At 44.1% G+C, this 13,160-nt stretch overlaps 1 protein-coding gene across 2 annotated transcripts in view; it reads left to right on the forward strand.

The window, feature by feature from the left end:
- Positions 1-13,160, forward strand: part of POU6F1 (POU class 6 homeobox 1) — a 143,985-nt gene that overhangs the window by 44,471 nt on the left and 86,354 nt on the right. Inside the window, exons 4-5 of one of the 2 annotated variants that reach the window (XM_030198283.1) lie at positions 9,521-9,722; positions 12,498-12,607. In XM_030198283.1, coding sequence (XP_030054143.1) covers positions 9,521-9,722; positions 12,498-12,607 — 312 coding nt within the window. The remainder of the gene's footprint in view (positions 1-9,520; positions 9,723-12,497; positions 12,608-13,160) is intronic. The other variant, XM_030198284.1, reaches the window with a different exon arrangement.

Raw genomic sequence — 13,160 nt, forward strand, 5'->3', positions numbered from 1 at the left:
TATTTGCATTGTATAAATCTCATAATTATGCTGTCTTCCAAAGGATTGTCCTTGGCTTTCCTTACTGTAAACCGCTCAGAAACTGTTAATGATTGTATACTACTTTGTACTTTTGCATATCGCTTTGTATATTTTCGACAAGTATGTTATTTTCCCAAGGGTTTTTCCTTGGTTTCCGTTATTGTAAATACAAAAAAACAACAAACAAACAAAAAACATCAGTGGGGTTTTAGAATATTTTCCAGGATGTGATGTGTTCAAATGTTTATTTTTATGGCAGACTTTTGTCTGTTCAGATTTAAATTAAGTTATGGGGCATTATTTGCATAGGTGCGTATGTGATTTAGCGTTGGTAAGTGCTTGAAATAATTGATCTTAAAATATATTATGTGTAATCCTGATGCATATCAGCAGTTGCAGACTGTTTAATTAGAAATCCATTTTTAGGTGCAAATGAAGGTCATAACTAACATGATTCAAGCCTGTATGTCTAGTGCCCCCCCCCCCCCCCATGTTAAGTTTGGGCCCGTTCAAAACAAAATCTGGCTATGCTACTACTTAAGAACCAGATGTTGCTTCCAAGGCTTAATCAGTTCCCTATTATTCCATGAGCTCATCCCTTTGGTTAACTAATTATAACTCTCCCTTGGTCTCCCCCTACTCTGCCCAGTACTGCGCCCCCTCTCCCTCTTCTCATGCCACAATTGCATCCAAATTCTGTCCTTGTCTCCCATGGAGGAATTGACTCTCTGGGGTAAGAGTCTCCTTTTATAACTATTCATTCACCACTCACTCCACTTTTACCGTGCAGTTCACCTTCTGTCCGTTCAGCATCTCTCACCCAGTGGTGTAGCCACAGGTGGGATCAGGCCCACCCAACAGTATCACACCTGTCATGTGGCTGGTAAGGATCCCAAAGCCCTGCCATGTACTTTTTAAACACTTCAGTTTTTCGCCAGCAGTGAAAAGTGACTCATACACGCTCCTTTGCTGGCCCCAGAGCCTTCCCTCTGACATGGTCTCTCCTATGTGGAAACAGGAAGTTGCATCAGAGGGAAGGCTCTGGGGCCAGTTGTTTCTTTACTTTTTCTGTCTTGGCACACTGTTCCTTGAGGCACTCTGGCTCTTTGGTCTTTTCATCCAGCTCTGCTCTTACTTACCTTAACTGTTGCCAGCCAGCGCTTTCAATTTTTCACTGAAGTGATATTCTGTTTAAGCTCTGCGATCCATCCGCTCATTTCTGTCTTGGTGAAAATCACTTTACCTCTATTCTCCACATCATCTCTGTCACTTTCGGTGTCTGAACTGGGGGCCTTCACCCTCTCAGGGCCGGTCTTAGCAAGTGCGGGGCCCTAAGCAGACCAATTTGGTGGGGCCCCATCCTAGCCCCGCCCCACCCTAGTCCCGCCCCCACCCTAGCTCCACCCCATTGATAAGATTATTCCATTTTTAGAAAATTTTTTATTTATGAAATTTCAAATAAAGACAAATGAAGCTAAACTTGTACAACTTGTACAAAAAAAACCTGATTGAAATAATAAGCACAATGCTATCATGAACCCCCCCTCCCCAGAAATTCAGTTCAAGTCCACTGCAGTTAGTAGTTCCAATTCTCATAACAAAGGAGAATAAAGGAAAAATACTAAGAAAAGATCCAGTACTTTCAAATTCCCCTATTTTTTAATTTAAAAAGGTTCCTTGGAAATGGATTTTATATGTGCTCTTTTCCTCTCCTAAGCTAAACATGCTTAGAGAAATGCCCCTCTTTCTTGAGGCTACAATGCTATTTGCTTTGGAAACTCAAATTCTCCTAAATACACAAGATCTGGCCAGCTTAGCAAGATAAGTACCTTTAGATAGACAATTTTTAGTCTGCCCATTTGGGATTCTTTAGGTTTTCAATAACTTTGGGCAAATTAACAGTAAAGTCTGACACTACTAGCCCTCTCCACTTGCCCCTGTCCCCACCCCTCACATACACGCACCACTTTAGCTAACCTCTTGATCTTTTCCTGTCACTGCCCTTCATAAAACACTGAATTTTGACTTAATCACTGATGGGAGAATAATAGACTACTGCAATAGTATTTACCTTTAAAATGGCACAAAAGGGGTTTGAAACTTCCTTCTTCCTTATAAGAAAAGCTATCATCATACCTGGCTTACCTTTGAATGGCAATGGCACAAACTTGCTCAAGCTCCACTTGACTGTCTTTATTTATTTTTAAGTCGCACTCACTTGCACACTGGCTCACCTCCGACCAGGTTCCAGGCAGCTTTCCCGCTCAGTGGCTCCCGCCTGCCAAACAGGAAATACCTCATCAGAAGGCGGGACATTGAGCGGGAAGTGAAACGCTGGGGTGAGCCGTCACTGAAACTGTCTGTCAGGAGCCGGGGCTGTCACTCTGGCGCTGCAACTGTCTCTCGGGGCCGTTGGTGCAACTGTCAGGGTCCGGGGAGGTGGGAGGCTGCTGACGACGTGCTCAGCGGGGGGTGGGCACTGTGCCGCAACGTGGCGGGAGTGGAGCAGCGGCGGCCGAGCGGGATCATGATGCGGTTGTCCAAGTGGGGGTCGGTCGGAGTGAGGCAGAGTTGAGGCGCACCGCGCAGGGCCCTATGCGGTTGCCTCTGCCTAAGACCGGCCCTTCACCCTCTGTTCCACCATAGTGCCACATGCTGCTTTTGTACTGCTCCACTCCTGTGCCACTGTGTATGGCAATTTGAATGGCTATAGACTCTTTTTTTTTTTAATCAACTTCATTTGCTGTGGGTCGAACTAGTCGGCTTGTATCAAAATACGATGGAGAAACATTTCTTTATACAGTTTTATTGCTCAGCCCTCTCAGAGCTGCCCATTATGCTGCTATCATCCACAGTGACATCTCTTTCCCTCAACCCTTTCATCATTTGTAACAATTTAGAAATAGATTCAAGAGGGTTTGTCACCCATAAGGAAAACATTGCCTGCAAAGAATGGGATTTTATGTACTCTCTCCTGAATATCTTCTTTATGCTGCTTAAGTTTTTCCAGCCAAAGGCTCCATTAGAATTGCAAATAATAATGGTGACAAGGGGCCACCTTGTTGTATATGTTTTTTTCAAAGTAGTTATCAATCATTATCCCACAGATATGCAGAACCATTCTGGACCTAGTGTAAATGGTCCTAATCAACCGTATGAAGTTATAACCTAAAGACTTCAAATATAAATTTTCACTCAAATCTATCAAATGCTTTTTCAGCATCTATTGATAGAAAAATATGGATCAATATTTAGACATTGTAGTCAGTGTTAAATGGTCCATGTATTTTCAACCCTGCTATGCATAGAAGCAGCAGCAATGAATGTATATATTCAGTGGTGACCAGCACTAGCTAGTCTGTCACTATCAAAATAGCTATGTGGTTTAAACTAGGACAGCCAAAGGTCCTCAATGTTACACTCGTACCTTGTTACTCCTGGTGGCGGTCATCTTGAGAGGTTCATCGGAGAGGCAGCCATCTTGAGAGGTTCATCTATATATGTTCCTGAGAGGCAGCCATCTTGAGAAGCTTATCCTCATGGGCGTGCCCAATGAGATTCCTCGCCTAGCAGCTGTGGCAGGGATCCTCTGATGGGAGTCCTATTTAAGAGCAGAACACTGTCATCATTTTGCTTCGGCTTCAACTTTGGTGGAGTTCGTGGTGTTTCCTGGTTTCTAGTGTCTTGATGTATTTTGATCATTGCCTGAATCCTGACCATCTCTTTGTTTCCTGCCTGCCTTGACCATTGCCTGAATCCTGACCACCTCATTGTTTGCTGTCTGCCTCGACCTCTGCTTGACTTCTGACCGGGCGCTTGGTGTGCTACTACTCCCGGTTGGTATTTGGAAGTCCTGTCGACCCTGGGTCCTGGGGGCTCAACCCCCGGGGGAAGGGGTCGCTCCAGGTGAAGGTTCGGAGTTGTCCGGCCGCCTTGCGGAGCTCAGGTCCGAGTTTGTCGCATCTGTGCTTCGCTGGGCACAGGAACTCACAAGCGCAACACTCAATGAGTGGACGCGGGTTCACACTCAGGAGGTACAGATGGGCAGTCGGTTCTGCTTGTTCCAACAAGAGTGGGCCCTGATAACCTCAGACCAGTAAATTTTGGTGATTGTGCACATCAAGAGTGTACACACCGAGGGGCCTTTTTACTAAGCTACGTGGAGGGGCATAATCGAACGGGGGCGCCCATCTCTAAGGACGGCCCCGTAAAGGGGCACTTAGGGAGTAGAAATCCAAGGGAGACGTATGTGTTAGGCGGGGAGAGTCTGATAGGCACGGATGGGGAGAGGGATCTTGGGGTGATAGTATCTGAGGACCCGAAGGCGACGAAACAGTGCGACAAGGCGGTGGCCGTAGCTAGAAGATTGCTAGGCTGTATAGAGAGAGGAGTGACCAGCAGAAGAAAGGAGGTTTTAATGCCCCTGTATAAGACGTTGGTGAGGCCCCACCTGGAGTATTGTGTTCAGTTTTGGAGGCCGTATCTTGCGAAGGATGTTAAAAAAATGGAAGCGGTGCAAAGAAAAGCTACGAGGATGGTATGGGATTTACGTTCCAAGACGTATGAAGAGAGGCTTGCTGACCTGAACATGTACACCCTGGAGGAAAGGAGGAACAGGGGTGATATGATACAGACGTTCAAATATTTGAAAGGTATTAATCCGCAAATGAATCTTTTCCGGAGATGGGAAGGTGGTAGAACGAGAGGACATGAAATGAGATTGAAGGGGGGCAGACTCAGGAAAGATGTCCGGAAGTATATTTTCACGGATAGGGTGGTGGATGCTTGGAATGCCCTCCCGCGGGAGGTGGTGGAGATGAAAACGGTAACGGAGTTCAAACATGCATGGGATATGCATAGAGGAATCCTGTGCAGAAGGAATGGATCCTCAGAAGCTTAGCTGAAATTGGGTGGCGGAGCAGGTGGGGGGAAGAGGGGGTGGTGGTTGGGAAGCAAGGATAGGGGAGGGCAGACTTATACGGTCTGTACTAGAGCCGGTGATGGGAGGCGGGACTGGTGGTTGGGAGGCAGGAAATACTGCTGGGCAGACTTACAGTGGGGGAAATAAGTATTTGATCCCTTGCTGATTTTGTAAGTTTGCCCACTGACAAAGACATGAGCAGCCCATAATTGAAGGGTAGGTTATTGGTAACAGTGAGAGATAGCACATCACAAATTAAATCCGGAAAATCACATTGTGGAAAGTATATGAATTTATTTGCATTCTGCAGAGGGAAATAAGTATTTAATCCCTCTGGCAAACAAGACCTAATACTTGGTGGCAAAACCCTTGTTGGCAAGCACAGCGGTCAGACGTCTTCTGTAGTTGATGATGAGGTTTGCACACATGTCAGGAGGAATTTTGGTCCACTCCTCTTTGCAGATCATCTCTAAATCATTAAGAGTTCTGGGCTGTCGCTTGGCAACTCGCAGCTTCAGCTCCCTCCATAAGTTTTCAATGGGATTAAGGTCTGGTGACTGGCTAGGCCACTCCATGACCCTAATGTGCTTCTTCCTGAGCCACTCCTTTGTTGCCTTGGCTGTATGTTTTGGGTCATTGTCGTGCTGGAAGACCCAGCCACGACCCATTTTTAAGGCCCTGGCGGAGGGAAGGAGGTTGTCACTCAGAATTGTACGGTACATGGCCCCATCCATTCTCCCATTGATGCGGTGAAGTAGTCCTGTGCCCTTAGCAGAGAAACATCCCCAAAACATAACATTTCCACCTCCATGCTTGACAGTGGGGACGGTGTTCTTTGGGTCATAGGCAGCATTTCTCTTCCTCCAAACACGGCGAGTTGAGTTCATGCCAAAGAGCTCAATTTTTGTCTCATCTGACCACAGCACCTTCTCCCAATCACTCTCGGCATCATCCAGGTGTTCACTGGCAAACTTCAGACGGGCCGTCACATGTGCCTTCCGGAGCAGGGGGACCTTGCGGGCACTGCAGGATTGCAATCCGTTATGTCGTAATGTGTTACCAATGGTTTTCGTGGTGACAGTGGTCCCAGCTGCCTTGAGATCATTGACAAGTTCCCCCCTTGTAGTTGTAGGCTGATTTCTAACCTTCCTCATGATCAAGGATACCCCACGAGGTGAGATTTTGCGTGGAGCCCCAGATCTTTGTCGATTGACAGTCATTTTGTACTTCTTCCATTTTCTTACTATGGCACCAACAGTTGTCTCCTTCTCGCCCAGCGTCTTACTGATGGTTTTGTAGCCCATTCCAGCCTTGTGCAGGTGTATGATCTTGTCCCTGACATCCTTAGACAGCTCCTTGCTCTTGGCCATTTTGTAGAGGTTAGAGTCTGACTGATTCACTGAGTCTGTGGACAGGTGTCTTTCATACAGGTGACCATTGCCGACAGCTGTCTGTCATGCAGGTAACGAGTTGATTTGGAGCATCTACCTGGTCTGTAGGGGCCAGATCTCTTACTGGTTGGTGGGGGATCAAATACTTATTTCCCTCTGCAGAATGCAAATAAATTCATATACTTTCCACAATGTGATTTTCCGGATTTAATTTGTGATGTGCTATCTCTCACTGTTACCAATAAACTACCCTTCAATTATGGGCTGCTCATGTCTTTGTCAGTGGGCAAACTTACAAAATCAGCAAGGGATCAAATACTTATTTCCCCCACTGTATATGGTCTGTGCCCTGAAAAGGACAGGTACAAATTCAATTCAAGGTAAGGTATATGTATTATCGAAACAAGATGGGCGTCTATCTTTCGTTTCGATAATACGGTCGGGGACGGCCAAATCTCAACATTTGGGTCGGCCTTAGAGATGGCCGACCTTGGTTTTCGCCGATAATGGAAACCAAAGACGCCCATCTCAAAAACGGCCAAATCCAAGCCATTTGGTCATGGGAGGAGCCAGCATTTGTAGTGCACTGGTCCCCTTCACATGCTAGGACACCAACCGGGCACCCTAGGGGGCACTGCAGTGGACTTGAGAAATTGCTCCCAGGTGCATAGCTCCCTTACCTTGGTTGCTGAGTTCTCCCCCCCCAGGTCCGCCTGCCTGAAGTACACTGCACCCACTACAACTGCTCCAGGGACCTGTATACTGCTGCGATGGACCTGAGTATGGCATTTGAGGCTGGCATAGAGGCTGGCAAAAAAGTATTTTTAACCTTTTTTTATGGCGGGAGGGGGTTAGTGACCACTGGGGGAATAAGGGGAGGTCATCCTGATTCCCTCCGGTGGTCATCTGGTCAGTTTGGGCATCTTTCTTTTCATAGCTTGGTCATGAAAAAAGTGGGCCAAGTAAAGTCGGCCAAGTGCTCGTCAGGGACGCCCTTCTTTTTTCCATTATCAGCCGAGGATGCCCATCTCCTAATCACGCCCAAGTCCCGCCTTCGCTACCCTGCCAACACGCCCCCGTGAACTTTGGTCGTCCCCATGACGGAAAGCCGTTGAGGGTGTCAAAAAATCGGCTTTCGATTATGCCGATTTGGGCGGCCTTGCGAGAAGGGCGCCCATCTCCCGATTTGTGTCGAAAGATGGGTGCCCTCTTTCGAAAATAAGCATGATAGACACCTGTGCGCATCAATTTTGAGTTACCACCCGGCTACCGCATGGCCCTTGTGGTAATTTTAGTTTTGACGCGTGTCTGCTATGCGCACCGGAAAATATTTTTATTTTCTGGCATGTGGATGGTAATTGGGTGATAATCAGCATTTTACGCGCGTAGACCATTACCACCCAGTTACCGCATGAGACCATACCGCTAGATCAGTGGCTGGCGGTAAGGTCTCAGACCCAAAATGGGCATGCAGCAATTTTCATTTTGCTGCACGTCCATTTTCGGCAAAAATTTTAAAAAGGCATTTTTTACAGGTGCGCTGAAAAATGATTCTGCGCATGCCCAAAACATATGTCTACACTACCGTAAGCCATTTTTCAGTGTGCCTTTGCAAAAGGACCCCTGAAAAATAAATACATAGTAAAAAATATTCCATTATTAGCATTAAAAAAATTTTTTTATAAAAATATTTTACTAACCCAAGATATATCTTAAAACCACAAACCAAGATTGTTCCGTGTTGAAAATTTCAAGTGTACACATACAAATATTGTAAAATCCTGTAAACAAATATCTGACATATAAAAACAAACATTTTTACTATCCAAGGAGTCCTTGTACTAAGCTGAGGTAAAAGGTTGCCTTAACACCTTTAAATGGGTTTTTCCCGTGCACTAAGGCCATTTTTACTGCAGCTGTAAAATGGCTGATTTTCTATTTTTTTGTATTAATGTTGCCATTAGTGCATGGCCATTAAATAAAATTACCACATGAGCACTTACCACCACCCATTTTGTAGGCAGTAAGTGCCCATGCAGTAATACTGCACTAACCAATTAGCACACAGTAATGTAGCTGCACTACCTGTTTAGCGCAGGAATGCCCACTTACCGCCCCCTGACATGCCCTCTCAAAAAATGTAAAATATTTTTAGCACGTAGTTAGTGAACGCAGGTTTGGCAGTTACCACAGGATGCCTGTGCGTGTTGCGGTACACCATTTAAAGCCGCATTAGACGTGCATTAGCGCCTAATGCAGCTTAGTAAAAGGGTCTCCAAACCATCATATTTTTCCATACATTGTGATAGGGAACAGAGCCTGCCCCAGGGCAGCCATGGAGCTAAGGAAAAAGTTCTGATTCAGCTGGGATTCATGGAAAAGGAGCATGCATATCCCTTTAAAGGTTGGGGGAGGAGAAGAATGCACTACTCTGATGACTAGGACAAGCAAGCTAGCTTGGTACACAGAGCAAGAGTCTTTCCAGGTCCTAGCTTGGCTTTTCCCCTTTGTCCTTGGGCAGTTCCTCTCAGGCTGTGGGGCTCCGCTCCTTCACTGTTCTCAGGGAGATTTATATGCTACACCCACGGAAAATATACCCAGACCACGCCCCCTTGCCATGTAGACATTGTTCAGTTTTAGATATTTGTATCCTGGATTTGTGAAATTGGAATTTAGATATTCATGCAAATGAACTTCTAAATGCTGTTTTATGGACATCTAAAACATGAATAGCTCTTCTAAAATAAGTACCATAATCATTAAAAAAAAAAAAAAGACCCCTTGACCTGTTCCTGATTGAGTCCATGTTGAAGAAATGTGTTAAACATAAATATAAACCGTTGTTCCGTATGTAAAAGTTTCAAAATAATGTCACTTCGCCTACATGATAAATTAAAAACAGAGATGATAAAAGCCCTGTAGTCTTCAAACTGATGCCCTTCTTGAATAGAATGTTCTACCAAAAGTTTGTCAATTTCATTTTTATGCACCTTCTATGTTCTGTAATTCTTGTTTTAAATTTTCTTTTAGTTATATCAATGTAAAGCAATTTGTCTGGAAATACAGGTGTGTAAACTACATTTGCTGTATCACAGTTAGAGAAGTGTTGTAAGATGTATTCTTGTCCAGTGATTGAATGTGCAAAAATTTTGATCTTCAGTGTAACATTGTACTGTTGTTTTTGTAGGTTATTGTAATGTCAGGCCATGAGACCATCCGCGTACTAGAAGTAGGGGTTGATGCCCCGGCTCAGACAGAGGAGATTGGAAAAGCCTTTGAAGCATCAACTCTGGATACCCCTGGAGGCCAGAGTTACCCTTCAGAGGTGTGCGAGCCAGGGAGAGAAGCCACACAGTCGGTCCCTGAGATTGCATGTGAAGAGCCAGCGGGTATGAGATGATGTATATTAAGCTGGACTCCAAGTACCAGCCACTCAGATCATGTCTTAGGGGTCCAGGATCCAGTGGTTGTGGTTATATCATAGAGGGCTAGTTTTGTGTGCACTCTTACACCAGTTGCACAAGCAACCTTCTCCTACCTCCCTCCCCACCCGCTATGCTCTTACAGTAGTCATAATGGACTAATTTTATAAATCTTTCTGTGCACAGCATATTTTACATGTGGAATGTGGCCTTATAAAATTGTGTGGGGGTGCACACATGCCAAAGGTACATGCACAGAAAGATTGTGATCTGTTCCTGGAGGCAGAGTGTAAATGAAGTTCTGGTGGAGCATAGAGTTCGTGCACACATTTCTACCATCTGAGAAGAAGTAAATTTCTGTGAGAGAATTTCTTCACTGCTGGGAGTCGAGGTGGTGGAGAGGCTGATGTCATTATAACTGTGACAGAAGATCAGGTCCCCCTACACTCTGCTTATGTATGGTCTAAGGAAAGCCCCTTTTCTCTTCGCTCCCAACTCCTAAAAGAATGTGGTGGCAAAATTTGGGGGGTCCTTTTACTAAGGTGCGCTAAAAAATGGTCTGCGGTAGTGTAGGCGCGTTTTTGGGTGTGTGCAGATCCATTTTCAGCGCGCCTGCAAAAAAATGCCTTTTTAAAAAGTTTTGCCGAATATGGACATGCGGCAAAATAAAAATTGGCGTGTGTCCATTTTGGGTCTGAGACCTTAACCGCCAGCCATTGACCTAGCGGTAAAGTCTCACACGGTAACTGGGTGGTAATGACCTTTGCGTGTCAAATGCCACTTACGTGCACCAGAAAATAAAATTTATTTTTCGGACGTGCGCCAAAAATGAAATTACCTCAAGATCCACGTTGTAGCTGAGTGGTAATTCCAAATTGGTGTGCGTTGGGTGCGCGTAGACACTTAAGCGGCTTAGTAAAAGACCCCTTGGTGCTTTTTCCTGTTTCTGATGGCATTGATTATCAATAGAAATCAAACAAAATAAAACATGGAAAAGAAAATAAGATGATACCTTTTTTATTGGACATAATACATTTCTTGATTAGCTTTCGAAGGTTGCCCTTCTTCGTCAGATCGGAAATAAGCAAATGTGGTAGCAGATAGTATATATAAGAGAAACATCAAAGCATTATTTTGACAGTCTGACAGAGTGGGAGGGTGGGGGTATGCATTAAGTTATGTCCAATAAAAAAGGTATCATCTTATTTTCTTTTCCATGTTTTATTTTGTTTGATTTCTATTGATAACCTTTAAGAGTGGACTAACACGGCTACCACACCTCTCTACTTATGATGGCATTGAGAATGATTTGCTGGAAAAGAAAATATCAGAAACAGAATGGAAAAAAAGGCATGGCTACTGTGAGGCCTCAAGAGTTCATCTAGAATCAAGGAAAGACTGGACTGGAAGGAAGTTCAGGAGTTCATTGACTTTATCCTACTGCTTCCAAGGCAGGATCTATTGCAATTAGGCTGTCCCAGACAGCTGTATTATGTATTTGTAAACCAGACAGGTGATATATAAATTAGATTAGATTAGATCTGCTCTTAACGAATTGCAGTGATAGAGATTCCTATATGAAATAGGACCTGAAAAGTAACCTCTACAGCAGTACCCATAGCTAATTACCTCATTTGCATCAGTTTGACTCCATTTACATGCTATTTATGCTGATCTTCAGTACCTACGCTGTTCCCTGTGCTGTTGCCCTCTGAACATTTTGCGCATCCTAATGCTGACACTATTCCGGCGCTAATTGCCTTTACCGTCAGCGTTAGGTTCTAAGCATCGGCCTGCTGGTCATTTAAATTGCATGTCTGGGGCAAACTGGGTATATTCAGTGGCACTTAATCAGATAGTGCTGCTGAATATGTCCAGTTAGTGGCTATTTTGTGGGTGGTTCAGGGGCGGAGTTGGCATTTATGCGGTTAAGTGTCAATATTCAGTGCTTAACTGCATAAGGTAACTGCATTAAGAGGACTGCATAAAACAGTCCTGTCTTTATGCAGTTCACCTTATCAGTTAAGTGTTGAATATTGCACGTAACCACAAATGCGTTAGCTGGCCATGTATGCCTGGATATTCAGTGCCAGTGCTCAGAGTGGAGTTGAACGGGTAGATGTGAAGCGTCTGTTCACGCTTTCCAAAAATACTAGGACTAGGGGGCATGCGATGAAGATACAATGTTGTAAATTTAAAACGAATCGGAGAAAATTTTTCTTCACTCAACGTGTAATTAAACTCTGGAATTCGTTGCCAGAGAATGTGGTAAAGACGGTTAGCTTAGTGGAGTTTAAAAAAGGTTTGGACGGCTTCCTAAAGGAAAAGTCCATAGACCGTTATTAAATGAACTTGGGGAAAATCCACTATTTCTGGGATAAGCAGTATAAAATGTTTTGTACATTTTTGGGATCTGGCCTGGTATTTGTGACCTGGATTGGCCACTGTTGGAAACAGGATGCTGGGCTCGATGGACCTTTGGTCTTTCCCAGTATGGCAATACTTATGTACTTATGGCCCAGCATTGAATATCTGGGTATAGAGCTGTCACCAGCCAAAAAATGCTGACCCCTGCTGGATGAATATTTGACCCTTTAAAAAAATTTTCTTTCCATTTTTATTTCCATTCTCTCCCCTTATTTTTTCATACCTCTTTCTTTTTTTTTTTTTTCTTCTTGAGATCATTGGTAACTGGTTCTCTTGAATATTTTCTTTTTGTCTCCTTCTTGCCTTGACCTGAAGTAAAGTTAGCAGCTGGAATTGTTCCAACATCTGTCCCAACCATCTTCAGCCATGCAGAAAGCCAGCCCCAGCACACCTTCACATCTCTAGCCCTGCAGGCTACACCACAGGTAGGTGAGAATAAAAGGAGCATTGGGTGTGTGCATGTGTGCGTATAGATAGAGTTGTGTGCAAATGTTTGGGCACCCCTGGTCAGGTTGTATGTTTCAATGAATTTCTAAGTGTACATAAACTATCACAGCTAAAAAGTTAAACATTATCAGGTCAGTTTTGGAACATTACAGCAAGCACTAGCTGCAACATTTAAATAGTCCATATATGAGGAAAGGCTAAAGAGATTGTGCTCTTCTTCTTGGAAAAGAGATGTCTGAGGGAGAGGATATGACAGAGGTCTACAAAATCCTGAGTGGTATAGAATGGGTAAATGTGAATCAATTGTTTATTCCTTTGAAAAGTACCAAGACTAGGGGACACTCAACGAAGTCAAATGGCAATACTTTTAAAACAAATAGGAGGAAATATTTTTTAACTCAATGAACAATTGGATGTGTATCTTCAAGAACAGGGAATTTTAGATCAACATCAATTCGGCTTTAGAAAAGATCATGACACAGAAACATTGTTGATCTCTTTGTTGGATGGTGTTAAGACTGGTTTTGAGAA

Source organism: Microcaecilia unicolor, chromosome 3 (assembly GCF_901765095.1).
Source record: "Microcaecilia unicolor chromosome 3, aMicUni1.1, whole genome shotgun sequence".
Lineage (NCBI taxonomy): Eukaryota > Metazoa > Chordata > Amphibia > Gymnophiona > Siphonopidae > Microcaecilia > Microcaecilia unicolor.